The sequence below is a fragment of the Aphelocoma coerulescens genome, chromosome 5 (assembly GCF_041296385.1).
Source record: "Aphelocoma coerulescens isolate FSJ_1873_10779 chromosome 5, UR_Acoe_1.0, whole genome shotgun sequence".
Taxonomy (NCBI): Eukaryota; Metazoa; Chordata; class Aves; order Passeriformes; family Corvidae; genus Aphelocoma; species Aphelocoma coerulescens.
In genome coordinates this window covers 6,133,141-6,158,290 of record NC_091019.1, presented here as the reverse complement: position 1 = coordinate 6,158,290, position 25,150 = coordinate 6,133,141, and the positions used below count along the sequence as shown (strand labels likewise).

At 41.8% G+C, this 25,150-nt stretch overlaps 1 protein-coding gene across 15 annotated transcripts in view; it reads right to left on the bottom strand.

Annotated features, from left to right (window-relative positions):
- Positions 1-7,974: 7,974 nt before the first annotated feature.
- NAV2 (neuron navigator 2) overlaps positions 7,975-25,150 on the bottom strand; it is a 371,496-nt gene continuing 354,320 nt past the window's right edge. For all 15 annotated transcript variants that reach the window (XM_069016444.1, XM_069016446.1, XM_069016442.1 and 12 more), the window contains 12 exons: positions 23,463-23,616; positions 22,850-23,009; positions 22,274-22,374; positions 20,876-20,971; positions 20,559-20,727; positions 18,605-18,840; positions 16,863-17,017; positions 16,330-16,401; positions 15,653-15,849; positions 15,336-15,454; positions 11,961-12,164; positions 7,975-11,653 (listed from right to left, as the gene is read on the bottom strand). In XM_069016444.1, coding sequence (XP_068872545.1) covers positions 11,528-11,653; positions 11,961-12,164; positions 15,336-15,454; positions 15,653-15,849; positions 16,330-16,401; positions 16,863-17,017; positions 18,605-18,840; positions 20,559-20,727; positions 20,876-20,971; positions 22,274-22,374; positions 22,850-23,009; positions 23,463-23,616 — 1,789 coding nt within the window. In that variant the 3' untranslated portion in view covers positions 7,975-11,527. The remainder of the gene's footprint in view (positions 11,654-11,960; positions 12,165-15,335; positions 15,455-15,652; positions 15,850-16,329; positions 16,402-16,862; positions 17,018-18,604; positions 18,841-20,558; positions 20,728-20,875; positions 20,972-22,273; positions 22,375-22,849; positions 23,010-23,462; positions 23,617-25,150) is intronic.

Sequence of the window (25,150 nt, the reverse complement as noted above, 5' to 3'; positions counted from 1 at the left end):
GGGTGTTTTATACCAAGGTTATTGTCAATGAATATAACAATGGCTCAACAATGCTTCTCTCTTTTTTTTTTTTTAATTAAATGACAGCTAAACTACAGGCAAATGCAGCTGTTTAATTGTGTAACTTATAAAGAAACACTTTTATTTTGTATTTTACTGTGTACAGACTTTAAATATGTATATATATTAAAGTGGATGATTGTCAAATTAAAAAAAAAAAGTAGATTTCCAAATTTGATCATTCAGTAATACTTGGTTCTGGTTAACAGGTTGTTGTAGTGATGCCTTTTCTTGGTCTTAAAATCAAGAGTCAAACACAATTAGAAGGGGAAAAGGGATTTTACCTTGGTATTTATTTTAAGGATCCTTAGGTGCACACATCCAGGTCATATGCACTGAAATGCACCCCGCAAAATGCCCACCCCAAAAGATTGAGTATAACATTATAGGTTTTACTAATTAGCATATCTATCAAAGATTCCCTAATGAGAGGCTCGAGTGAGCTCCCCTCCCCAAGGAGCCTTCTCCTGGATGGTTCTATCTTAGTTTACAGAATGTGTTCTGGAGAGGACCTTGGGGTCTGGGCCACACTGATCTCTGGCTACGAAGCTTCTAAAATGTTTAGTCTCTTAGCTTGACAAACAAGTCCAAGAATGTAGGCAAAAAGCACTAAGAATACAGAAGTAATATAAAGGTGTAAAAGGGGTATAAAAGAAAAGGCAAAAAATCATCATGGCATCAGTAGCTTGTGTCTGGGAGAGGAAACTACCTTTTATCAACAGTATAGTGAGCCAAAAAGAATTCATCAGCTTCAAATTATGTAACTTTACAAGAATATCTCCCTGCCTTTTAACTAGGGAGCAACTCACCACACATCACTGACTAAGATGCTACAGTTTGTAGACTGGGAGCAGGTAATTAGACCATTCTTACAGGGTAGAGAAGCAGAATGAAAGAGATACATTTAACTCTTCAGCCCCAAGCCCAGTCGAGGATCACTACTACAGCACCAGGCAAATCCATAACCACCCACCTACTTTTTGGTTCTACATTTCTGCTGCACTCTACAGAAATGTCAGTGGGTTTTGCCTTGCATACAGGTAGCAGAGCTCTTCTGAAACAGAGATTTCATTACAAAACTACGTTTATTTTCTACTCCCTGGTTTCTAATCCCCACCATTCATAACACACCAAAACAAAAGAAACAAATGCAGCAGATGTCCCCCAGACCCAACTCTCCCTCTATGCTCCACTGCCACAGCCACAAGGGAAGGTATGAAAGGAAGAAGAGAGTGATTCCATTTATAAGGGACCTAAAAAAAATCTAGTCCAACTTCAGGGCTGTCCAAAAATTAAAGGTGTTATTAAAGGGCGTTGTCCAAAAGCCTCCTGAACACTGCCAGGCACAGGGCATGACTAGAAAGGCTGTTGCAGGTCTTTAACCTGCTTCCAATTAGGTAATAGGCCACATCTAAGCTGGGACTCATTGTCACATTCCTCATCTTCTACCTCTCTAAGCCATTAGCAATTGATAACATACACCTGAGATAGGTGGAATGGAAAAAGAGATGGAAAAGACACAAACAGTATTTATCCCACAAAATACAGTGAAACAGCAAAATTGTTTGTTGTGTTGTTGTTTTGTAAAAGCCATGCACAAAAGAAAAGCAGAACAAGGAATTCACTCACTGCTTCCCATGGGCAGGCAGGTGTTCAGCCATCCCAGGAGAGCAGGGCCCCATCACAGCTAATGGTTGCTTGGGAAGACAAATGCCATCACTCCAAACATCCCCCCCTTCTTCCTTCTTCCCCTCACTTTATATCCTGAGCCTGATGTCACATGGCCTTGGGTCAGCTGGGGTCACCTGTCCTGGCTGTGTCTCATCCCACCCTCCCATGCACCCCTGACTCCCTCTCCCGTGAGACAGAACAAAAAGCAGGGAAGGCCTTGGCTCTGTGCAAGTCCTGCTCAGCCATAACAAAAACATCTCTGTATTATCAACATAATTATTAATATCTATATTATTGTGCATTCAGCACAAATCCAAAATACAGCCCCCTACCAGCCACTGTGAAGGAAACTTACTCTACTCCAGCCAAAACCAGCACATTCAGTAAGCACAAGGCTGTAGTTAAGTAACTTATAAAGACAGATATAATTCAAAACACAATTTGTTTTAAAATCCAGTGGCTACTCCAGAGGCCACAAGTGCCATCACACATATTACAGCACTCTAGAAAGGAACATGTCCAAAATAAGAAAGGTATTGCTTATACAAAACCCCTCCTGAATCACTGTTCAACAGAAACTGCTGATCTTACACCCTCTGCTCTTTACATCTTCTCTGCACTAGAAATGCTTTCAAAAATAACTATTTAAGACTGCTTCTTCCAGCATGAAGGCTATTACATCTTATACTGCTAGACAAATAGCTTTACTAAAGGAAAAATAACATGAAATTGCCACTTAACAGAGAAAAATCCTTACCCAAAAGTGTGACACTTACTGATCTTACTCTTTTTTCTTTTCCCATTTCAGAGTCTTTCTTTTTAATAGCACCAAGAACAGTGTGTGACTACTGAGCACAAACATCTGAGATTCAGGGATACCTTAATATGAAATTAAAGAGCTTGTTTTTATTTACCAACAGCTGCCAGACTGCATCTGTGGCTGCAGGAAGGGGATCTTCTTCTCCAACGCTTCCCTTTTACACTCCAGATGAAGAATCCAGAGCCCACAGCTACCATGGGATGGCTCATGTGGCACAGCTGTGCCAAGGGAAGCACTGCAGAAGCAGCCACCCTTTCTGAGGTCTAATCTCAAAGGCATAAACTTATTCTCTTACCTCAAATGTGGAGAGATTCTAGTCAGATTAGGAGGCCCTAGAGGCAGCTGGGTTTGTCCTGGTGTGCACGGCATTGGGAGTTCAGCTTGGGTGTATTTCTGAGAGCAAAATGTTCCATAATTTGCTGTTAACAGCCAGAGTGTCAGAGGCCACCTCCCCCTATTCCCTGAAACAAGCTCAGCCCTCTCCTCCTGTCTCTCTCTTTACTTTTAATGCAGCTCTCAGTATACTTTGGGAAAGGAGGAAAGGTGATAAGAAGCCTTCACAGAGATGGAATAATTTCCATAATGACTAGCAGCATCCAGAGTTTTGGAAGCTTTGGTAATCCCATGTGTAATACCCATACCAACCTCTGTTTCATGATATCAAAGAGCTCTTTTTAAAGAGCCAGCAGCCCAGAGTGTGTGTCTTCTCTTCCTTCTCAGAGGGAAATCTCTGAGACTGGGAAATGGGTAAGGCAGAGAGGTGGATTTAACTTTGGTGACTGAGAGCTCAGGGCAGCAAATTCTCAACTATTTTATCCCTTAAGAAAACAGCTGGTTCAACATCTGTGCCTGCCAGCATGGGAGAGTGGCTTTTGGACAGGGGGAGAAAAGGAAATAAATCACTTTCTTGGGGAGTCTGTGCTGTTGCTGCCTGCAGAGCTGTTGGTGACAGGCCTGGAGTGTGTCCCTCTGGTCCCACTGCCTGGTCCAATGGCTTCTCAAGCAGTGCCCTGCACAAATGGGGCAGCTGGAAGTGTTTTCACCCAGCCACAGCCAGGCAGACAAGGCTTCTGCACAGACATTTACTGGGAGCAGGTTGAGTAAAAAATTAAAATAAAATAAAATAAAATAAAATAAAATAAAATAAAATAAAATAAAATAAAATAAAATAAAATAAAATAAAATAAAATAACCCTTTTGAAGAACACCTGTACTCCAGGAAAGTTTGAACATTACAATAACCTTTAGGAGGTTAAATAGAGCACGTGATGCAAGGCCACAGTTTCCAAAAGCAACCAGTGAAGGCTGAGGCTGATGACAGGAGATTAAACCCCAACCAGTTCTAAACCCCCATGCTACAGGAAACTAGATTGGTTTGAAGAGACCCAAGGTCAGTCCTAGAAAACACTGATGGCATTTCAAAGTCTTTGGGAAGTTCAAGGTAGGGCTTGACACAAGAGCTGTGGGCTCTGTTACTGTGAGGAGCAAGAAGGCAGAGTCTCACTCCTGGGTGTGTTCCCTCTCCAGGCCCAGCCATGTGCCAGTGTGTGTGCATGGACTGGGAGGAGAAGTGATAAGAGTGAAGAGCAGGAAATGGGATCTGTTCCCTTGATTTGCTTTTCTAGAACCTGGAACTGCCACACTGCTGTGTCTGAAGAGCACATTGCAGAAATGCTCAGCAAGGATGGGAAAGATCATCCCTTCTGCTGTCCCCTGTCATCAAGTGATCTTAATTGGACATTTTTAGGGCTCTTGTATTTTCACCAAGAGTGAACCTGATATGAATAAATAAAGTCCTTCAAGCTCCAAAAACTACATCAACTCCACTTTCCCAGCCCACATGACAGGGATTTAACACCAGGGAAGCCCAGCAGAGTAAGGCCTGACAGGAGTGCCTTTACTGGACATACACAAGTGCCAGGTGTGCTGCTTTTACCTAATTTTCCCTCCCATATTACCAGCAAAGGGCTAAAATATTTCATAAAATCATACAGCAGCATGGGTTGGAAGGCATCTGGAAAGATCCTCTGGTCCAGCCTTTTGTGGGAAAGGGAACCTAGGTGAGAACTGTTACCCTGATCAACCATATTGTGAAAAACCTCCATCAATGGGGGCTCCACCACATCCCTGAGGAGATTGTTCCACAGAATGATTGTCCTTTCTGTAAAAAACATCTTTGTGATATCGAGATAAAACCTCTCCTGGTGCAACTTGTACCCATTGCTCCTTGTCTCCTCCATGTGCCTCCTTGGGAAAAGAGAGCATCCATCCTTTGTGGCTGCCCTTTAAGTACTAAAGTCCTGCAATGAGATCCTCCACAAGTCTTCTTCAGGAGAAGACCTAATTGCTTCCATCTTTCTTCACAGGGCAGGTTCTCATACCCCTCCTAGGTTTAGTCAAGCTTAGCCTTCCTAAATGCAACTTTGCATGACCCAGCAAGGTTCTTGTAGTCCTTGATGGGTATTTGGCCACCTTCCCATTATGTTTAAGCACATCCCAAAGCTGACTGCTGAGCCAGGGTGGTCTCTTGCTCTGCTTTCTCCCTCTCCCTTTGTAGGGGTTGGACTGCTCCTGAGTAACTCCTAGCCCTTATAAGCTGCTTGTGCTCTCCATGGATGCTTCCCACAGACCCTCACAGCTGGGCTCTGAGCATATGGAAGTTTCAGGAGTGCCAACCCTTCTGAAATCCAGAGGTCTTGTCCTATTAGCTGTCTTCAGTGGGCTTAGGAGGATCTGAAACTTCACAATGTTGTCATCACTATATCCAAGGCCACCACTGATGGTTATGAAGTAAATATTATCAGGTTGTGAGCGCTAAATCCAGGCAGCAATGTGCTGTTCTGGGCCAGCATGTCCAGCATCTGCAGCAGGAAGCATTTCTCAGTTCTTTCCAGGATCAATGTGGATGACTTGGGCACTGCCGTGCAGAAATAGATTGTTTAACACTCAGAACTGATTTGGGGTTGGGGGAGTGCTCTGGCAGAAAGTATGAAGCTGAAAATTGTGCAATAACATTGTCAGAAATCCTGTTGTGGATGAGGTTCAGTGGCTCACACAGACCTGATCTTAGGAGGTTGTTCCTTCCCATCGGGCTTAGGTTTCGTGTCCTAACTCCTCTTTTGCACTGGGTGGTGCTGGTTCATCACAATCCCAGTAAAGAGGCGCTCAGACCTGCTGAGGTATCAAATGCCGTTTGTTAGGGCTAGATGGGAACAGCAGAGACAATCTTCTGTCCCTTTAGATGCAGCATCCACACACAGCATCCTGGCCACACCCCATCCATGGGTGTGGGCATTCAAGCTATCACAGGAGGGTGTTTTCCTACAGCAAAAGAACTGCATTAACCATTTCTGCTGTCAAACACAAAGGATGTACCCACGAGAATTTCTTGCTGCATGGTTAGACAAAGCCCCGGACACACGGATGGCTCAACTCCTCGTCACCCAGCAGGCCCCTCTGTTTGAGTGGGCTGAGCTTATCCTGTGGACAAGGGGGTTGTGCACCACAACGCAGCTCTGAAGGCCAGCCTGTCCTCATGGCACAGGGCAGAACAGCACAGCACAATCCTGGCCATGCTCAGGCTCACTGATAGGGGGATCACCAGCTCCACAATGGGCTTTCAGTCAGGATCCATTGGAAGCACAACCTCTTCCCATCTGCCTGTGGATCCCATTTTATGTAAGGTCCTTCAGAGTTCCTAATTGCCCAGCCCCACATGGGTGAACTTCCTGGAGGAGGAATTACCCATGATTAGCCAGGGCATGGTCTCTACCCCGTGACATCTCTCGAGCCTCCAGCAATGGAGCAAATCAGAAATACCTGTGACTGAGCAACCTGCTCTTACTGAAAATGTCCCAGCTCATTGCAGGGGGTCGGACTAGATGACCTCTATAGGTCCCTTCCAACCCAAACCATTCTGCAATTGAGGAAGGAGAGTGGAACATGGATTTTTTTGTGTGGCTAAGCCAACAAAGATGATGATGGGGAAGGATTTGCCTACAGTCAGCTCCACTGCCAGGGGCAAAGATGAAAGTTGTCCTCAGCTGCTGTGCTCTGCTCTAACTCCTGAAGCCCAGATTGAACATCCACATCAGAAACCAAAGATAACCCTTGGTTATCACATCTGCCATAGAGATCAGTGTCAGGATCCTGGGCATCAGTAAAGTGATGAAATGCACAGAAAGTGTGGAATGGAGGATGGGAGCCTGCAGGGCATCAGGAGGAATTTCCTCCTTGGTTCTTGAGGCAACTCCAAAGTACCAGTGGAAAAGGTCAGAGGAATGAGAAGGGTGTAAATACATATCACAGGCTGCAGACTGAATTTGTAAAATGACTCCAGACAATTTCCCTTCTCCGTGGCAGAAAGGAAGTCAGCACTGATCCTATGGTGCTGAGAAATGATGAGACGGATCCAGGAAGGACATAAAATGAAATAGGATGTTGGAAACAGAAAAGTAGGAAAATAAAGGGTAAAGAGAGGATGAGGTAAAGGAAAAAAAGTCAAGGTAAGCGTACAAGACAGTGTGCATAGAGCAGAGAAAAGAATAAAGTGGGAAAGGGACAGGGCAGACAAAAAAGGAAAGGAAAAATTCCTGATAGTAAGCATTTTGGTGGCAGTCCAGTATGGATTCAAAAATTGTCCAAGATCAAGACTGAAGCATTTTCCAGGACCACGTCTAGGACACACAATTCTGTGAATCAAAGGAGGTTTACAGAACACAGAAAATGTGCCTGAGCATGTCCAAAGCAATTCTGCCTCTGGAAAACTGCTGTGAAGGACAAAGCCCACACTACACATCAGCTCTGAGCTACCATTCACACTGCTGTGTCATTAGGAGTATTTTTAGATAGAACAAGCTTGAATGCAGATCATCAGTTTTCAGCAGAACTTCCATTTTCTTTGAAGTTCTTTACACGTGAATCTGTCCTACCAACATTAATAATTCAAAGAGGTGATAAGTGGACAAGGAACTGCCAAAAAAGCAGAAATATGAAGAGAGTAAGTCTCCAGGAAAAAAAAAAAAAACACCTTAGATTTTAAGTGCAGATGTGTTTGCATTTATCCTTTCTGAATAGAGAACTTCAACTTTTTTTTTAGTCAGAGAATTTATTTGCCATGAAGGATAATAGTTTCCTACATGTTTTTACTGACCATGTACTTATTACTGTATAACCATATTGCCTCTACCAAATGGGTGAAGAGCAACCTCTCTTCTGTGGAATGTGAAGGTTGTCCAGAGGGGTGGGAGATGCCCCCAGAAGCATTCCAGGCCAGACTGGATGGATGGGTGAGGGCTGTTGCCACCTTTTCACAAGCACTGACAAAAAGCCAACAAAACTAAAGGAGTGAGCCCCACGATCTTCAAATGAAAAATTACAACATGGTGATTAGGAAGGGATAAAAAGCTCTGGGAAGCCACAAATCTGAATAAATAAGCATCAATTTTATTGAATCGTGAATAATTTAAGACTGGTACAATCATCAGCTTTATTCTCCATGACACGGGGTGGGGAAGGGGTAGAAATGCGGAGAGTGAAAAAGGGGAGGCATGATCTCAAACAGACCATTCACAAATTCCAATCCTAAATGAGAACTGAAAATTAAATAGGGAGAGGAGCAAATGGAAAACATCATAAACGTACACAAAATACTCAATTCCTAGTTTTCTCTTTAAAAATGGCTAGAAAAAATTCATCAAAATGCAGCACTTTTAATCAAATATTTACATTTCTATGTTACAATGAAAAAATGTACATCTTATAGAACATATTTCATAAACTGTTCCACTGGAAACGACTAGATCAAAACAGCAACCTTCCATTTAATATCGACAAAGATTTTTTTGCTTTGTTTTTGTATATTATTTTTTTCTTGAAAGAAAATTGCCACATTTAGACAAGATTTCATACACATAATATCGAAGTTAAGCATCAAGAATGAAATATCAGTTTGCTTCTTTCAAAATGTACAAAAAGGCTAACCAACCCCCTCCCTCCCCTTCCCCAAATAAACCACATCTCATTTATGGCCTGTATCATTCTTGGCAGGTCTGAAGGAAAGAAAATGGTTTATTCTCTCTCAATTTATAACTCAACACGAATGTTGCATAGAATCTTGCATTTCTTGTTGATATTTTTTTAAACAAGCCAACTTTGTAAGGAGGGAAAAAAAGGAAAAAAAAAAAGGAGGTGTTTTGAAAAAGCCTTAAATGAGAAGGAAGTCACTTAAAGAAAGACTTAAATCTATGAAAAGTCTTGATAAAAACTATGACGTGTGTACAACAGGTAACCCTGCTTCCCGAAGTTTCAGAAAAGACACGGAATATTGTGATGCTCAGAATGACTAGCCTATTCAAAACTGCCTCTCACTTTAAGCCAAGCTAGTGTCAATAAAAAATAACAGGTAATAGAAATTTCTTCCTGAGCTTAAGCACAGGATTGAACATGAGGGAAAAAAAAATACCCCGTTCCCCACAAATAAACCACCACTTTAAACATGTCTTTTAGCACTCAGTTAAAGGTCAACTGAGACATTTTCTAGGATAGCAAGTCCATTTAAAGCCCTAGCCCTGCAACTGGATTTTTTTTACAGGCACATGCTCTATCTGCACGGATTCAGTTGGGGGATTAGGTACCAAAATTCACAGTAGTAGCAGGTAAAGTCAGTGCTGGGAAGCAGAATTGTCAAGACTACTGGAAAAACTAACTTCTCTCAAACTCATCATCAGCATGCTATGGATTTGATTCCATACAGATCTATCCCATTTTTTACAGTACCAAGAACTGGATTAGGAAAATTGGCTGAGTAACCTTTGTTATCCATTCAGTGAAATAATTAAATCAGAGTTCATAAGGTTAAAACAGTAACACCACCAAGCTCTTCCCCCCCATCATTAAAATATTTAAATTTTTCCTTTTACAATATTTTTCTTTTTTAAAAAAAAAAGTCATCAGCACTTAAAAGTTGTAACAGGAGCAGATTCAAGACCAGCTTAGTAAGACAAAGTACAGTTATGTTACAGAAAGTCATGAGGTATAATAAAACGATCCTCTCAAGCTGAGCCACAGAAGCATGAATTTGTCTGTTACGTTCCTTTAAACCCACAAGCTCTTAAAAAAGTGTTTGTAATAAGATTTCTTTCTGTACATTGAAAAACCAGCATATTCCTGTAATTTATTATAGTTGAAAAGCTTTTTTTTGTCCCTCCTGCATGGATAAAACAGCTCTTCAGTGATTTATTAGCTGCAGATTGATATGAACCTGAAATGTTATCTCATTTCCCTCCTTTTTTTGTCACATTTAAACAAATTCTAGTATCTCACACAAAACAATATTCACAGCAACTTATGATATTTCAAGAGATGACTTTAGCCCTGTTTCTTTAAATAAAATCCCATAATATACAGCACTAATTTAATCAAACACAATTAGTACAAAATAAGGCATCGCTTTTAAAAGTCAGCACCAAAGGAGAGCTGGAGAGGCTCGTATGAATCCCTACGGAGGAGTGAGGTGGTGGCTGAGGTACAGCTGACATGCTGGGGATGGTGGTGTCACCAGGAAAGTGCAACTCTTTGGGAGGTGTTCTTGTTCCCCAACAGAAGTACAAGCCTTAACACTGACAGTGTGGGTATGTGCGTTCACAGAGGAGGAGAAACCAAACCAGGTTCACAGCTCTGCCACAACTCAAAAGCGTGGCACAGCTAAACTCAAAGCACACAGTACTCAGTACCTTATCTTCTTTTTTCTAGACCTGAATACTGCTAAAATACTTTTTTTTTTTTCTTTGCAATTAAAAAGAAAAGTCATGGAAGTCAGTATTGTCACCAGAGTAGCTCTGGAACTGCCACAGAGCTGAATTTTAATTAACCCCCTGGTTAATTAAAACCAGGTTGTGCTGATTGGAATGAAACCTCTGAACAAAACCCAATGTTTTTAGAAAACAGCTGTAACATTTCATGGAATTAAAAACTCAAAAGTCTGACTCACCCCTCTGCAGGGGTGTAGCTCACCTCTGTGTACAGAGCTCACCATGCCTGTGCACTGCCAAGGGTCCCTTGGAGCTGTAGGACTTCATGGGGCACAGCCCTTCCACTGACTTCTGTGAAGGAGGGAAGCCCCCTCTCCTCAGGGTGGATCAGTGGGATGTAAATGCCACAGAAGTCAGCCCAGCTGGTGGTGTGGATGTAAGTGGGAAGAGAACTGGGCCCTGACTAGCAAAGGGCTACCTGATCTTTCACTTGTAGCAGGATTGAATTGTTACACAGTGTTTGAAAAAAACCTGATTTGTTCAGACTGTATATATATTTTTATATATTCCTATTTATATATATAATCTTTATAAACACAAAATGAAAGAAAGCCAAGGTCTCAGACTGGCAAGGAGAGCAGCGTTTTTTGTTTGTTTTTTTTTTCCTTTTCTCTTTTTTTAGTATTTATCCAAACTTCCCTGTTTTGCAGCTTTGCCTTCACTGAGTATTATTACCAAGGCAAGCGATATCGCTATAGCACCAGAACTATATGAAGCTGAGTTTAATCCACAAAGCTGATTGGTAAAAGTCCAGCCCTCACATAAATGTGTTTGGTCAGAAGCAGCAAAGGCAAATATTCCCTCTCCCCTTTCTTTCCAGACAGTACATGGCACAAAGCTGTTTGCTTCATAGCTGTGAAGTTGCCCCTCCCGGTCCCTTCAACTTAGTAATGATGATTATTTTTAACATCTTCAGGATCTTAGGCATGAGAGCTTACAGCAACTAAAAAGAAGGAAACAAAGGAATAGTGCAGTTCTCATCATCATCAAAAGAAAAACAATACAAAGGTCGCTTGGGTTGCCTGCACCCAGGTTCAAGATTGCTCCAAGTGTCTTGTTCTTGCAGCTCTAATACTGAGATCCCAGCCCAGGAACGTGTTCTTTTCGTGAGTCTGTGATCAGGGCTCTTGCCAGGTGGAAACAACCTCTCTCTGTCTGAAGAAGATCACAACGTTGACTCCAGGGATGAATCCAGGATGTCATCGTGATGGCTGTTGCTGTTGGAGTCGCTGTCATAACTCTGGGGACTGGAGTAGTTGGCTGCCTCCTGCAGCCTCATTAGCATGTTCATCTGCAAAGGCAAGGAAGCTCATGACTATTTGTATTCTGAGGTAGGAACAGCATTAACTCCACACGACAGCTCCAGCGGCATTCGCTTTGCCAGCGGGCAAGGAAAGGAGGGAACAAGCGGGGTCAGCAATACCGGGACTCAGAAAAGGGGTGTGACTGTAAATCACAGCAGCATTCAAGTTACTGATAAAACACAGGCTTTCCAGTAAAGGAGAAAATGAGACAACAGCCATAGAGCAGCCCCTGTTTCTAATCCCTAGAAACAAGGAAAATGAAATGGTTCTGCTGTTCCAGACAGGAGAGCTTACCAGAGGATCTCCTTCAGCATCACTCACTGGAACTTGTTTGCTGGTGGAGCCTTCCCGGGACACGGAGTAGCCGTCAAAGCCCACGTCCTCAGGCCGCAGCTGGAGCAGAGGAGGCCACTCGTGGTGCTGGGGGGTGGCTGCCCAGGGGTAGGTGTCCATCACCCACTTGGCAGGATCCTCCCAGGGTGCTCTCCTCCCATACAACTGAAAGAGCACAAAACCACGTCAGATGTTCCAACCATCTCATCCAGTGCCTCTCCCTAACTGAAATGAACGTGCCGTGGTTTTTGGGCTGTAGGAAACGCTTCTCAAGCCGGGCTGAACATGAGATTTTCCTTACCCTAATGAAACACAAAACCCTTTGTGATGGCACTAATTTGAAAGCAGCTGACCACCTTCTCTGAGACTGCAGTGCCCTTCTCTCAGAAGGAAGAAATGCCCAAAAATAACATCACCTAATAAAGTCAACTTAAACAGTGTCAGCACACAAAAGAAGCCATCAGTGCTGACATCTGGATTGCACTGGCAGCTGCCTTACAAACTGTCATCCATGGAATGTGGAGGAGGAAACCTGAGATCTGTCATCAGGCAATAATGATGGATGTCAAGGCATAAAGTTTTCAAGTCAGATTTTTTTCATATTAAACCAGGAAAAAGCACCAGCAGCATTTGTCGATGGTCAGGTTTCTAAGTAAGCAAGCTCTGTTTCAAAAACATTTTTCTGTACAGAATAGACTGCATTACTGAATCCCAACGTGTTCTCCCTTTCATATTCCATTTGCCTTAGCTAGACAACACACCCATTTTGATGCCTCATGACTTCCAAAAGAATAAATACAGCTTCAGGTGGCTTTAAAACATTTATTCCCACTTTATGAATTGCACCAACAACATCCTTCAGCAACTGGAGTTTGTCTCTGACATCTTGTCACTTGAATTCAGAGAACTGTCCCCTTCCATTATCCCCCTGCACAAGGGGAAAAACAAGTCTAGCAATGAAATTCACCAGTTCTCTGATGGATCTAGGACTATCTCACTTCCCTCAACACTATTTCTTCTTGGTGTGTTCTTTATGGGCTTAGATTTTGCATGCATGAAGTATTAAACTGCTCTGAATACCACCACGTGGTGTGCAGTGAAGCAGGAGGGAGCAGAGGTGCCAGCAGATGGTGCTAGGCAATCTGAAACGCAGCCTCCTCCACAGCCCAAACTCTTCATCCTTCAGCCCTGCTATGTTATCTTCCCAGCATAATGGCTTCAAGATGTGGAAAACCAGATTTCCTATTTTAATCTTGTTTTCAGATTTACAATGATACATGTCATTTGGTAAGTGGCATGGATTTTATATTTTTCATGTCTTTTCTCCCTCTGAAGTCTGAGCAGATCCGAGCTCAGGAGAGACCAACGACTCACTATCCTCCTCCACAGCAACCAGGTCTGTCCTGCCCTCCCACCGGCATATTTTTCAGGGAGCAAGTCATGGGACAAGGATGGAACAGGTTGATCCACAAAGCATGAAAGAAAAATCACTGGAGTATGAGTGACAGTGGCAGGAAGCCACCGGGACTCTGGGTTCTCTTTTTGCTGGTGCTGCATTCTGTACTGATACACCAAGCAGGAAGAACTCGGGTTTTATACAGCCTTCTAATTTTCACATCCCTGTTTTGAAGAACAAAACAAGTCAGCTCCCATGGGAGCAGTTATTGTAAGGATCCATTTGGTTTGTTTGTATTTGACCCAAAGTAATTCTCTGAATGAGAAACAGAAATATAAAAATAGCTCAGTGCGGATCCACAGAGATCAGAGCGAAATTAGGAGCCCACCTTTCTTTTCTGGCAAGCAATTTCAGGAAAGAAAATGTGTTCTCAGAGGAGCCTTTGTGGGTGTGGGGAACAGAAAATAGCCCCAGATGAAACCCACATTTCTAGCATTAGCTTGCTCATTAGCACCACTCTGGCTTACTCTTTCAAGCACTAAAGTGTATCTTCTTATCCATCAACCAAACAAAGTAGAAATTATTTAAACAGGGATGAATTAGTGCAATTTGGGGAAATGGGACTGAAGGGGATAAAGAATCTAAAGCACAAGGTGAGAAACTGAAGTCCTTACACCTGGAACACAAGCCACTCAAATAACCTAAGGAAAGATGGAGATATTGGGCAGAACAAGGAAGCACAAGGATGGTTTTATCAATTGCTCACTCTCTTTCTCCACTTCCATTATGAATTTTTCAATGCTTTCCACACGTACTGATCAGTGATATGAGAGCTTCAAACCCCAGTACAGGGAGCCCAGGCATTACTGTGAGTATCAGTTTTCTCCCTTTCAAGAGCAAACAAAGTCACCTGCTCTTTTTTCTCTTGCTTTAGGTTGGAAAGACTCCTGGCTCCCATTACCTTCCTTTATAACAAGTTTTACATAAAATGGTTCTCCTGCTCTATTTCTAGCAAAGTTGCTGAATGTGTTTTGTACTCCAGGATCTATTGTTTTCCTCATGTCTAAGAGTCTACCACAGTTGTCCCAAAGAAAATGAGGTCTCCAAGTACTGACAAATTTCAAATGGCAGTTGCAGTTTGCCCAAATTTTACCCAAAACTCGGAGAATTCATGTATTTCAGAGATTTGTAAGAAGCCATTAGTAAAAGCTTAGTTCAAAACCACATTTTAAATTAGGTGCTTACTCTGGGCTTACTCTGTGAACAAAGACTGATTATTAAAAAACCTCTTTTTTTCCCCCTACCTAAACAGCAAGTCCATAGCAATTCTCTGCTGAACCCCCCTCCTGATTCCAACAAGCTTCACAGTCATACAGACACCAAAACTTGCATGGCAACACTTAAAATCATTCCAAATTGCCAGAGTACCAATCAGTTACTAAGCACAGGCATTCAGTGATGATTTCACTTCATCCTCTGAAAGAATTATGAAGGAATCTACTAAAAAAATCATCTTATATACTGAGAAGTAATCAAAATGTCACTGATACGATCCTGTCATTCATGAATACGTTTCTCCCTGTACACAGCTTTGTTCCTATGCTGAAAGATTTGACTTCCAAAGGAAAATCCTGTGTAACAAAGCTAATGACCATAAGCATGTTTTTCTGATGCACGGGATAATTTTAAGGTGTGCTTCTGGAACACAGTATTGAAAGGTATTTGTATGTCTAACTCCCCCCACTGAAAACATCAGCAGTTTGGCATCTAATCATTTCTTCCACTCTCTATTTCAAAAGTGCTTGAAGAGACTAATTCTGCCTGAAATTATTGACAATTCTGGTTACATTATCTACAGAAAATGTTGCCAGTACTGAGTTTTGTTACCTCTTGAGCAGATGCCCTTCTAGACCTATAATTTTTCCCTTCTGCCTGCTCACCTGTAGCCCTTCTCTAACTGCCTCCAGAAGATATGGAATGATGGAGTAGTTCCACAAGTCAGTGAACCAAACTCTAGAACCATCTACATCTATTGGACAGGAGAGGAAGAGCCGTGGACCTGGAGAGGGAAATTCAGACATTACACTCAAATCACAATCACAAAGCAAGCATCAAAAATAGGATTGATAACATCTAAAAGTAGGATTTTAAAGAAAGCTTTTTTTACTAAATACAGCACAAGGAAATGTACAAAGATACACCTGCTATACAAGGAAATAAAATACATATTTTACATATGCCTGGGCAGAGCACTTACCAATAGTAACATCAGAGGAGCTGTGAGCCTCCAAGAATTTGTTCAGATGTTGCCAGACCTTGGGAATCCAATCAATAATCTTAACCAGCTCTGCATTCCTCATCCTGCCACTGATCTCCATCTCGATCAGTTTCCTCCTCAAGAAACGGCCAAGAAAGCCTTTGACTGGCTCAGTGTGGTTTGCACATAGCACCCATCTGTGGCAGAACAGTAGAAATGGCCATCATTTCTCTTCCATGCCACTGGATGTAACGATTCTTGACTACATTTCTCTTCTTATTTCCAGATTATCAGAATCAAAATGGGTTATTCCAGTCATGCATGTTTTTCAGCAAAAGTTACTTTGGAATACTTCACTAGATGAACCAATTTTTATTGTGCATTGTTTCAGCTCATTTGTTATTAATCTGCTTTGCCTAAATAGTCTTACTGAAAATCTGATAGAAGGTCAAATATCTTAACAATCCTCTGTGAAGAAAAAGCTTTATGAACCCAGTTCCTTTAATGACAGCACCATAAGCAAGCTGCATGTCAGGGCAGCAAGCAGGAGCAAATGGCATTTCCCACTCACTTTGCTGTTTCAGCTGATAAGAACAATTTCAGATGACTCAATAGCCATTGCTCCTTTACTACATTACAGACCACAAACATAAATGAGAAACATGAACAAACAGTACCTGAAATTATGGTGAAGTTGAAGATTAGGTGTGGAGGAGGTGGCTTGGTTCATTGTGCCAATAATATATGGACTATTGGGAAAAAAACAGAAGCAAATCAAACTTGTAAATTTTGGAAAACAAGTTTTAAGTAAAACCTGAACATTAAAAAAGGTTATTCAAAACTCTTTTGTCAAAGAAGGCTTTGTAGTTACTTATAACCAAATTCTCTACTGAGATTCTGAGAACAGCAAATTCTGAAAGCAAACCAGAAATCCCAAAACAGGACTTTCACTACAAATGGGGTTTTGCTACCAAAGGTCTACATCATGAAGCAAATGCAACTACTTTTTAATTACTTATTTCATAAAAATGGATAATTTTATGAAGGAAAAAGATCCTTCTGAAGCACTGTCCACAATATGAACAACCTGGTCATCTTCTTCCACAACACTAAATTAATGTAGACTTTGATTTTGTGATTGGATTTTGCAACTGCAGTCCTCTGAGTCCAGAATTAACATTTGCAAAGTGTTCTGATACTATTTCTTTACCATTTGTGGTACTTGCAGTTCAGGAGTCCATTGAAGATCTCTCCTAGGGAGCTAACATGGTGCAAATTATCCAAAATGATGACAAGAGGCATATCCACAGCATTATTTTCACTGTTACACTGGTCTGCCAGGTTGGACAGGTACTGGCGGAGTTCCTGCAAAGCAGATATAGAGAAAAGAAGAAAAAAAAATTTTTTCTTCACATGCCTTAAAATTCAATTAAGATAGAGAAGCTTGGTAACAAAATCTAAAGCAAAAGACTCTGACATCTAACAAATCACACATTTTCCATGAGAAAACACAAGATATGGTTTTCTTTCTCTTTTGTAGGTCATGCTGAAGACTCAAAGACTGTATCAGAAAACCTGTGTGAGATAAGGGCTTAAAGGGGGATAATATTTTGTAATTTAATTTGTGTTTTTTATTCATCAGTGTCAGAACTAAGAGGTTTGAAATATATTTTTGTTTCTTTTCAGGACCTTGTTCAACTCTCCCCATCCCAAACCAAACTCTGCATTCCAGCTAGATTTTTTCTATCATCTTATTACTGTGTTTCTATCAAAATACAGCTGACAAAATTAATCTGGAACAAAGCATCCCTCGTCAGAGGCCAAATTTGGATGCCTTCAGTAATGCTGTGTAAGAAGGACGAGCTTTTGGTGCTGCTGCTGAGTGGTTGAAAAGCTCTCAGCAGCTTTAAAGCATGTCTGAAATCTTACAAGTGGCTTACAACCATAATTTCAACCACTCCTTTCCTCCAGAGGAAAATATGCCTAAGGCCATCAAATATACAGCTTTCTTTCTTTCTTTCTCTCTCTTTCTTTCGTTCTTTCTTTCTCTTTAATCTAGATGATCACTGGCAGTATATTCAGCAAAACCAGCAGCACATAAAAAAGCAGAGACACGCCTCACCTGCCCAGGATATGTGTCTGCACAACAGCCCCTCCAAACCCAGCACACGATTACAACTGCTGATACTTGCAGCTGCAGAAGCTCCTGGCAGCCTGGAGATGCATTTGAGGGTTTTGGGAAAAGTGCCCACATGCAATAGGGATTGCTTAAGTCTCTGGGAATTTTATGCAGGTGTTTAACTTCCTCGGCAATTCTCAGGCTCCTAAACACTTGAAAACCATGACAGCTTTAGGTGTTTAAATACACACCTGGAAGCCTGCTGTTTGTCTTGGGGTGACCTTATGATGTGTATCCCATATCGCTGCCTATGCTATGAAAACAGTATCACAACGAGACAGCCTCCCACTTCCAAATATTGTTCAGTCCATTTAGGAAGAGGAGTCTCTCTGCTCGCAATGTGAGTCCCTTCCCCTGACTTGCAGCTTTTCCCGCAACTGCTTTCGAGGGTCCACTCTTGAAGTTTTTTGGGGTACAATTTTAAGGTTGGGCTGTTCATAAAGAAAAAAACAAGAGGCCCTTCTCCTTCCCTGGGAGCAAAGGGTCTTCCTTATCCATTCTTGAAATTACAGCTGCATCAGCATCTGCCTATTGCTTACGAGTTGAACACTCCACCCCCCCATATCTTCATGAAATTACAACGGGACACTCCAGGCCCATATGTTCCAGGCCCATAATCAGGTGAATCTGAAAACCTTAAATACTGGTTCCTTCAGGATCAACATAATGCCTTGAAAATAAAGGGAAGTTCAAAAGGATGTACTAAGAAAGGAGTCTCTCATTTTGGACCCGTGCTAGGGTGGGTTGTGCACGGATGGTTTCTGCGTGCTCACCTTACTGGATTTATGGTCGACGTTGAAGGTGGCAATGATGCCCTCGGCCAGCTCCCTGCCCTCTCTGAGGACCATGTACTCAGACAGGCGGTTGGCCAGGTAGGTTTTGCCCGTGCCACTGGGGCCGGACAGGATGATCCTCCTGTGCTCCATCAGCAGGGACACGTAGCGCTGCAGGATGGGCTTCGGGATCAGCGACTCGAACACCAGCCCGTCCAGACTGTTCTCGCAGAGACCTGCAGCAGGGAAACAGTCCTCACTCACAGGGAGTCCCAGGCTTTATCCAAATGGACCTGACCAAGCTGTTCTTCACTTCAGAGCCAAACCCCTTCCCCACCCTGGTATCCCTCGTGGTTGAGAGAGGCACACATAAAGCTGGAAAAACAAGTGCAGGGGTGACCTGTGGGCTTAGCCTGCATCCTCCTTCAGCCTGTTTAAGTCCTCAGCTGCATCCCTAAGGCCCTTTGGGAGCTGCCAGACCAAAGCCTTCCAGGCCACACTTCTCATGCACAAGCCATCCATTTTACAGCATTTCACCACGCACTCACCCAGAATGTACCTGTTTACTTTTGAATCACTAGACAAAAAAAAACCCCAGCTATCATCAACTCCCCCTACTTTCCCAAATGCTTGTAATTAAACTCCTTCTTTGTATGCTGATAGTTATCTCCTCTAACAGAAAACTCCTTACTGATAAGCATTTATGCCATGTCAGCAGTCACTTTAGGCAGAATTGGCTCAGGGAAAAAAAACAGTGCTTCAAAATAAACAGCAGGAAGGGAAGCTGGCAGATCACCCAGAGAAATGTTTGCACCTCAGTGGTTATTTGGAATATTAAATATTTATATAGGCAGCTTTGTATCTCAAAGGTATATGTAAGTGATTTTCCATACATTGATTAAATACATTTCTATTTTATTGCAAACTGTTATCACTTCTGAACCTTCAAGGCACAAGTCAAGCCAGTGCAAGTTAAATATAAACTCAAAGTGCAGCTTTACAGACACAGCTAGACTTTATGCAGTATTTCAGTTAGGATTTATGACTGGACAATGCATTTTATATAAGTAGAATATCCTGGGTTCATGTCAAGCCTCAGTAAAGTGATGTATTTCACAGTTTATTTTGTCTTCCTGCCCACTGGTTTGTTATACAAGGTTAACTTGGTTTTTATATCAATATTCAAAAATCTGCTTTCAGTCAAATTTCAAAGTTGATCTGAAGAATGTTTGGCATTGCCCTCAAATATCATCTGTCTGCAGATTTCACTGGTCTAACTTTGAGCAAACTGATGTACGTTCAAAATGCAGCAGCTGAGGATTTTACCCCTAAGCTTAGTTACATAGTATAGTCTTCATTAAAAAGTGCTTCCCTGAGAAACAATATGAAAAATATAAATATTAAATTTTTATTAGTATTACAGAATAAAATTGATGGGAATCCTGAAAAGCATGCATTTTGAAAAATCCAGACTTTAAGGTGTTTCATAAAATTTGGGCTCCCTCCTTCCTGGTACTCAAGGAGGGACTCTTCAGTGAGACTGATCAAGCAAATCAGTCAAGATTTATGTTTTTTTTACCCTGCACGAAGGAAATAATAACTATAGCTGTGATAAAGAGGTAATGAAATTTTGAGGCTTGACTCATTTGGAAAGTACTTTGCTGCTCAAACAGCTCCACTGCATCCCTTGTGGTGTGAAGTCTTCTCCAGGACAACTCAAGATCTGTGGAGTGTGTAATTATTCCTACAGTTACAGGCTGAAAACTTACTAAAATCACAGCATACCCCAAGTGCTGTCTTTATCAAATGAAAACAGAAGGAAGTAAATAAACGATAGGAACAGGAAAAAGCAGCACAATAAAAAGTTTCTACTCTGAGTGTCTTGACACAGCAACACAAAACTGATAAAACTGTCAACAGTGAGAACTCCAGCAGGCAGGTCAGGTGAAATTACCTTTGATGGTCACTGAAATAGTGTTGTTTTCTCCAACCAGGTAGCCACAGGGCAGCAGCTCCGGGGTCTCTGCACTGTTGGTGCGCTTGATTTCTCCGATGCTGTAGCCCAGAACACTGTCTGAGTTCAGCCCCAGCTGGCTCACGGGATCCACGTGGATGATGTACTCCTGGGGTGGAAAAGGGACACAGGAAGTCAGGCAGCCCTGGGAGTTTGTTCTCTGCTGTGACAGACTTAACACACAAAGTTCAATACAGCTTGGTACCATCAAAACCCCACAGGAGAACTTGAGCTCACAGCATTTTGTACCCACTGACCTTAAACAGGCGTCTCACAACCCCATCCAGAACATCCCACTTGGTCTTCCCACTGACTCCAATGCAGCCTATGAGGAAGGTGCGAGGCCTGGAGTCCTAAAGGCACAGAAATAACTCTATCAGACAAGTGTGGTTAATGTAATTAAAATGCTGGCTTCTCTGCCCCCTCCCCTTTTGTTTTTAAATAATGGTGCATCCTTACTATATATGGTAAATTCTGGATGGTGTATGGAATCCTTTTCATATGATAAACATTTTCTACAGTGTTGGAGTCACAAATCTAAAGGATACTTAGGTGGCTGTGATGTTAAGTTAAATCTATTTATTAATACCATGAAGAATTCAAAATCTCTGAGAGGATTACAGTTTAGCAAAGAGACAGAAAGACTCTTAGGAATATTCTAGACAGGAAAGTAGATGTCAAATTAATTCTTCCATGACTTCACAATCAAAGATGTTACATTTGCAAGGTTTATCCAATTTATTCCTAGAAATACTGCTGTGGGCAGAGAAACCTATATACATATAAATTATACATGGCTATATGTAGAAGTAGTAATATAGAAAGAAAGCTTATATTTATAAATTGTTTGATGTATCACAGCATTTTGAATTTTGTAACTGATTTTTAAGGCAGATAAAAAGAAATCAGAAAAAATAGAATTTTTCTGTTTTTCTATAGCTGCACTCACTGTGAAACATTAATTGAAGAAAAACTAATTTCTATCATAAGATTTGAAGCGTTACTAAAACTTGCTCTGACTGCAATCAATTAGCAGCAGTTCTACTGTTTATCCAGGGTTGTCCTAATTAATGCAAAATTGGTATTTAATGGAAAGATCTGCTAAGTCCATTTTATTTTGGATCATTCAGATTTTTGTCCACCCCTCAGAAAGACATGAACTTACTTCTTAAACACACTTATACAGGTACTCAAAAAAGTGAGATTAAGGAAGGCCATTCCTTGGCAAAGACTGTGTGTTACATTCATGCATGTAGTACATTAAACACATGAGATGGGAAGCAATTTTACAATATTTGCTGTTTATTTGGGTATTTAGGATTCTTTCAATTACTTGTGGATGGAAAACATCTGAAAGCTGTCATTCTAAACAGGATATTTCTGCCAGAGAGGACAACTTCAACTAGGATGATACAGTATAGATTTATATAGTTTGGATTTGTCAAGTTCTTCCACAAGATTGGTGCTTCTGGCATTTTGGTCCCTCTCAGCAGCCCCAAGGAAGCTGGAGGTAGCCAAGTGCTTTCTCTATCACTATTAACACACCTATAAACTGTTTTCCTGAGAAAATTCCTAAAAGTCCTTTGCAAACTTGAATCCCCTCGCACATTCCAAGGTCACTTACATCTCAAAGCTAGGGATGAAACAGAACTCACCTCCTTCCATTTCATCTCGTCCTGGAAGTTGACAACTATTTTGACGTGCCTGCCTCCTTCTTTCCGGGCAGAGCCATCTCCAGTGTCATCCAACAGCATGTCTGTGGACAGGAAACATCAACAGCTTCACAGCTGGAGCTCAGTTACAATGGAGGCTATTCTGGTTTACTGTAGTCAAACACAACACGTCTGGGCTTCACATGCCCCGAGGTAAAACACAAGAACCAGGTTGACCGACTTCCCTGCCATACATCCCTCTTAAAAAGGGAAGGTCATTGAAAATTATTAGCCAGTTACTCTGTATTTTCCTTCCTATGATATATCCCCTGGCAAAAGTGCACCATTAAATGGCTTTAAACATGACTTTTCAGAGCTGAGGTCATAATTGGACACCTCCGACCGAGGGTGTAGCAGACCTACGATGATATTTAAAAGAAGGCTTTGTGCCAGCTCGTGACATATTTCCACACCTCAGCTGTTAATAATCCTCACGCTTTCATTTTTCCACAGCTAACCAACCCAAGCCTTCCAAGTGCAGGATAAAACCTGCCCCACCACCCTTCTCATTGAACTCACCGAGACTGGTTGACTCTGTGAGGTTCAGGCTGTGTTGAGAGAGACCCACTGAGTGTCTGGGAGAGGAGGAGATGGAAACCTGAGACTGAGCCCTGCTACAGCTGCCGTGGTTTTCAGATTTCAGCCGATCGTTCTCTGCTTTTAACTTTTCAATCTCACTCTTGAAAAGACAAGCCAGACGTTAGAAGGCACAGTGAAAACATGATTATAAGATAGCAACGTAAGTAACTTAGGAATAAACGGTAGTTTAGCAGAAATGCTGTTTTCATAATGTTTTAATTACTACAATGTCCTTTCTGCAAAACTTTTCAAAGCATCCTAAAAAGATACGTGAATTCACTAACACTGAAATGCAACTACCTTATGGCAGAGAGCACGGAAACATTCTGACAGTCAACAAAATGATGGACCCATCTTGGGGTTGAAACAGCTACAGCTGAGGACAGCAAAGTCAGATGTTCATGCTGACTTTTAATGAAGGTTTAACACTGGCACAAAGCTGAACACAGCTTTCAGTACGCATTCAGAAACTTCTGATCTTTACTGGGGGGGTGGTTGACCAGTGTTTCCCACATCAGCACAGGCTGCAGGAGCTGGGGTGGCTGCTGCTCACCTGCATCCTGTTCATGGCCTCCCGCAGCTGGTCCAGCTGGTGGGCAGAGCTGAGGGCTTCCAGGCGGATGTCCGTCAGCTTCATCTCCTTGTCCCTCAGCTCGTTCCGCAGCTGCATCACCGTCTCGGCCTCGCTGTCCGTGCACTCAGAAATACTGCAGGACACGGACAAACAGACACTTGTGCCTCTTCTCATGGTGCTTCTCCAGGATTTATCAGGAGAAGAGGAATAAAGCCCTCTTTATTCTGCTTGAAGCAGGTAGCAATTTCGGCTTACTGAATTAGTGATGCTGTAAATCAGATATTAAGTGGGTCATAGAAATTTAAGAGACTAGTGAAACAAAGATGTCTGAGGCTTATTTTTCTTTAATCAGCATCTGAAACAGAATTAACTGAAATCACCTACTACTAGATAGTCTTCATTTTTTTCACAGTAGTTGCTATAAAGGAAAACTTCTAAAGCCAAAATCTAAATAAATTAAGGGGGTGCAGGCATTTAACAGCAGTTGGTTGGAGATTGATGAGTTCACAGACAGATTTAAAGCTCACCAGGTGTGCACAGCTGGGTTTCCCTGAACTGCTCTGGAGGGCTTTGGAACTCTACACCTATTCGAGCATGATAAATTCCTGCTTGCTTTAAAGAACTCACGCTTAAAAAAATTTTGGTGGCGTTTTTCTTCCCTCTGCCCACACAAAAAAAAGTTTCTGAGTAACAACATTTCAGTACATTTGTAACTGTATCTGTATAAAGATCAACCACACAGCTGCACACTTTAAGGGAGATTTTACCTAACGTCTTTCCCTAAATCTGGTTAATGAGAGATGTTTTCTGCACCAAAAAGCCAATAAGGCAAAACACACAAGTTTTACTTGTGCTCTATCCTTCCCCCAGTTCACATATTTACTCTTTTCTCACATTTATCCTTTTGGCTTCCATGGCAAGGTGAGATGCACCCACACAGCATTTTGGCTGATGACACATGGGATCATCATTTGACAATTTTCCGGCCTGAGAGCTCTAAAGCACAACTTGCTGTAGTCACCAGAAACACACTGAGTTAGGCTCAAGAGACAGAAGAAGCTTTGAAACAAAAATCATGGGGGATTATCTTCTGCTACTGACATTTCATCACTGTTATACAGCTGGAAACTATTGCTATTGTTTTCACCTCTTCATGTGAAAACAAGTGGAGGGGAACTACTCCAATGCATTTGTTCTGAAATCAGGCTGGAAGCTCTGCATGACCTCTCAAGGTCAGGAGCCTGTCTGGTAATTACAGGTTTCACAGTACTGCCTGTTACAACTTTCTGTGTTTATTTATCCTGCTCAAGTGACAAAACTACTGATAGAATTAACATAAAAGCTGTTTTACTAAATTTTCCATGCACATTCTAAAATGTGAGTTCAGACTCAAAACAGCATGGCAAGGGAGTTGTTAAATTTATTTCACAGGTGGCCATGGAAAGGACTAGGCACAGGTGGCTGGGGAGCTACAGAAGGAAAGAGGGGTGAATCATCTCCATTCACCAGGCACAAGCTGTTAGATGAGTTCATCTGTATCACTAAACCACAGTATTTGATTTCCTTACCTGAATTTGTCAATATAACTGGGAACTTACCATGGCAGATTAACGCAATATGTGCTGTGTTTAGACAACAGAAACAAAATCCCAGATTTGACCTGGTTT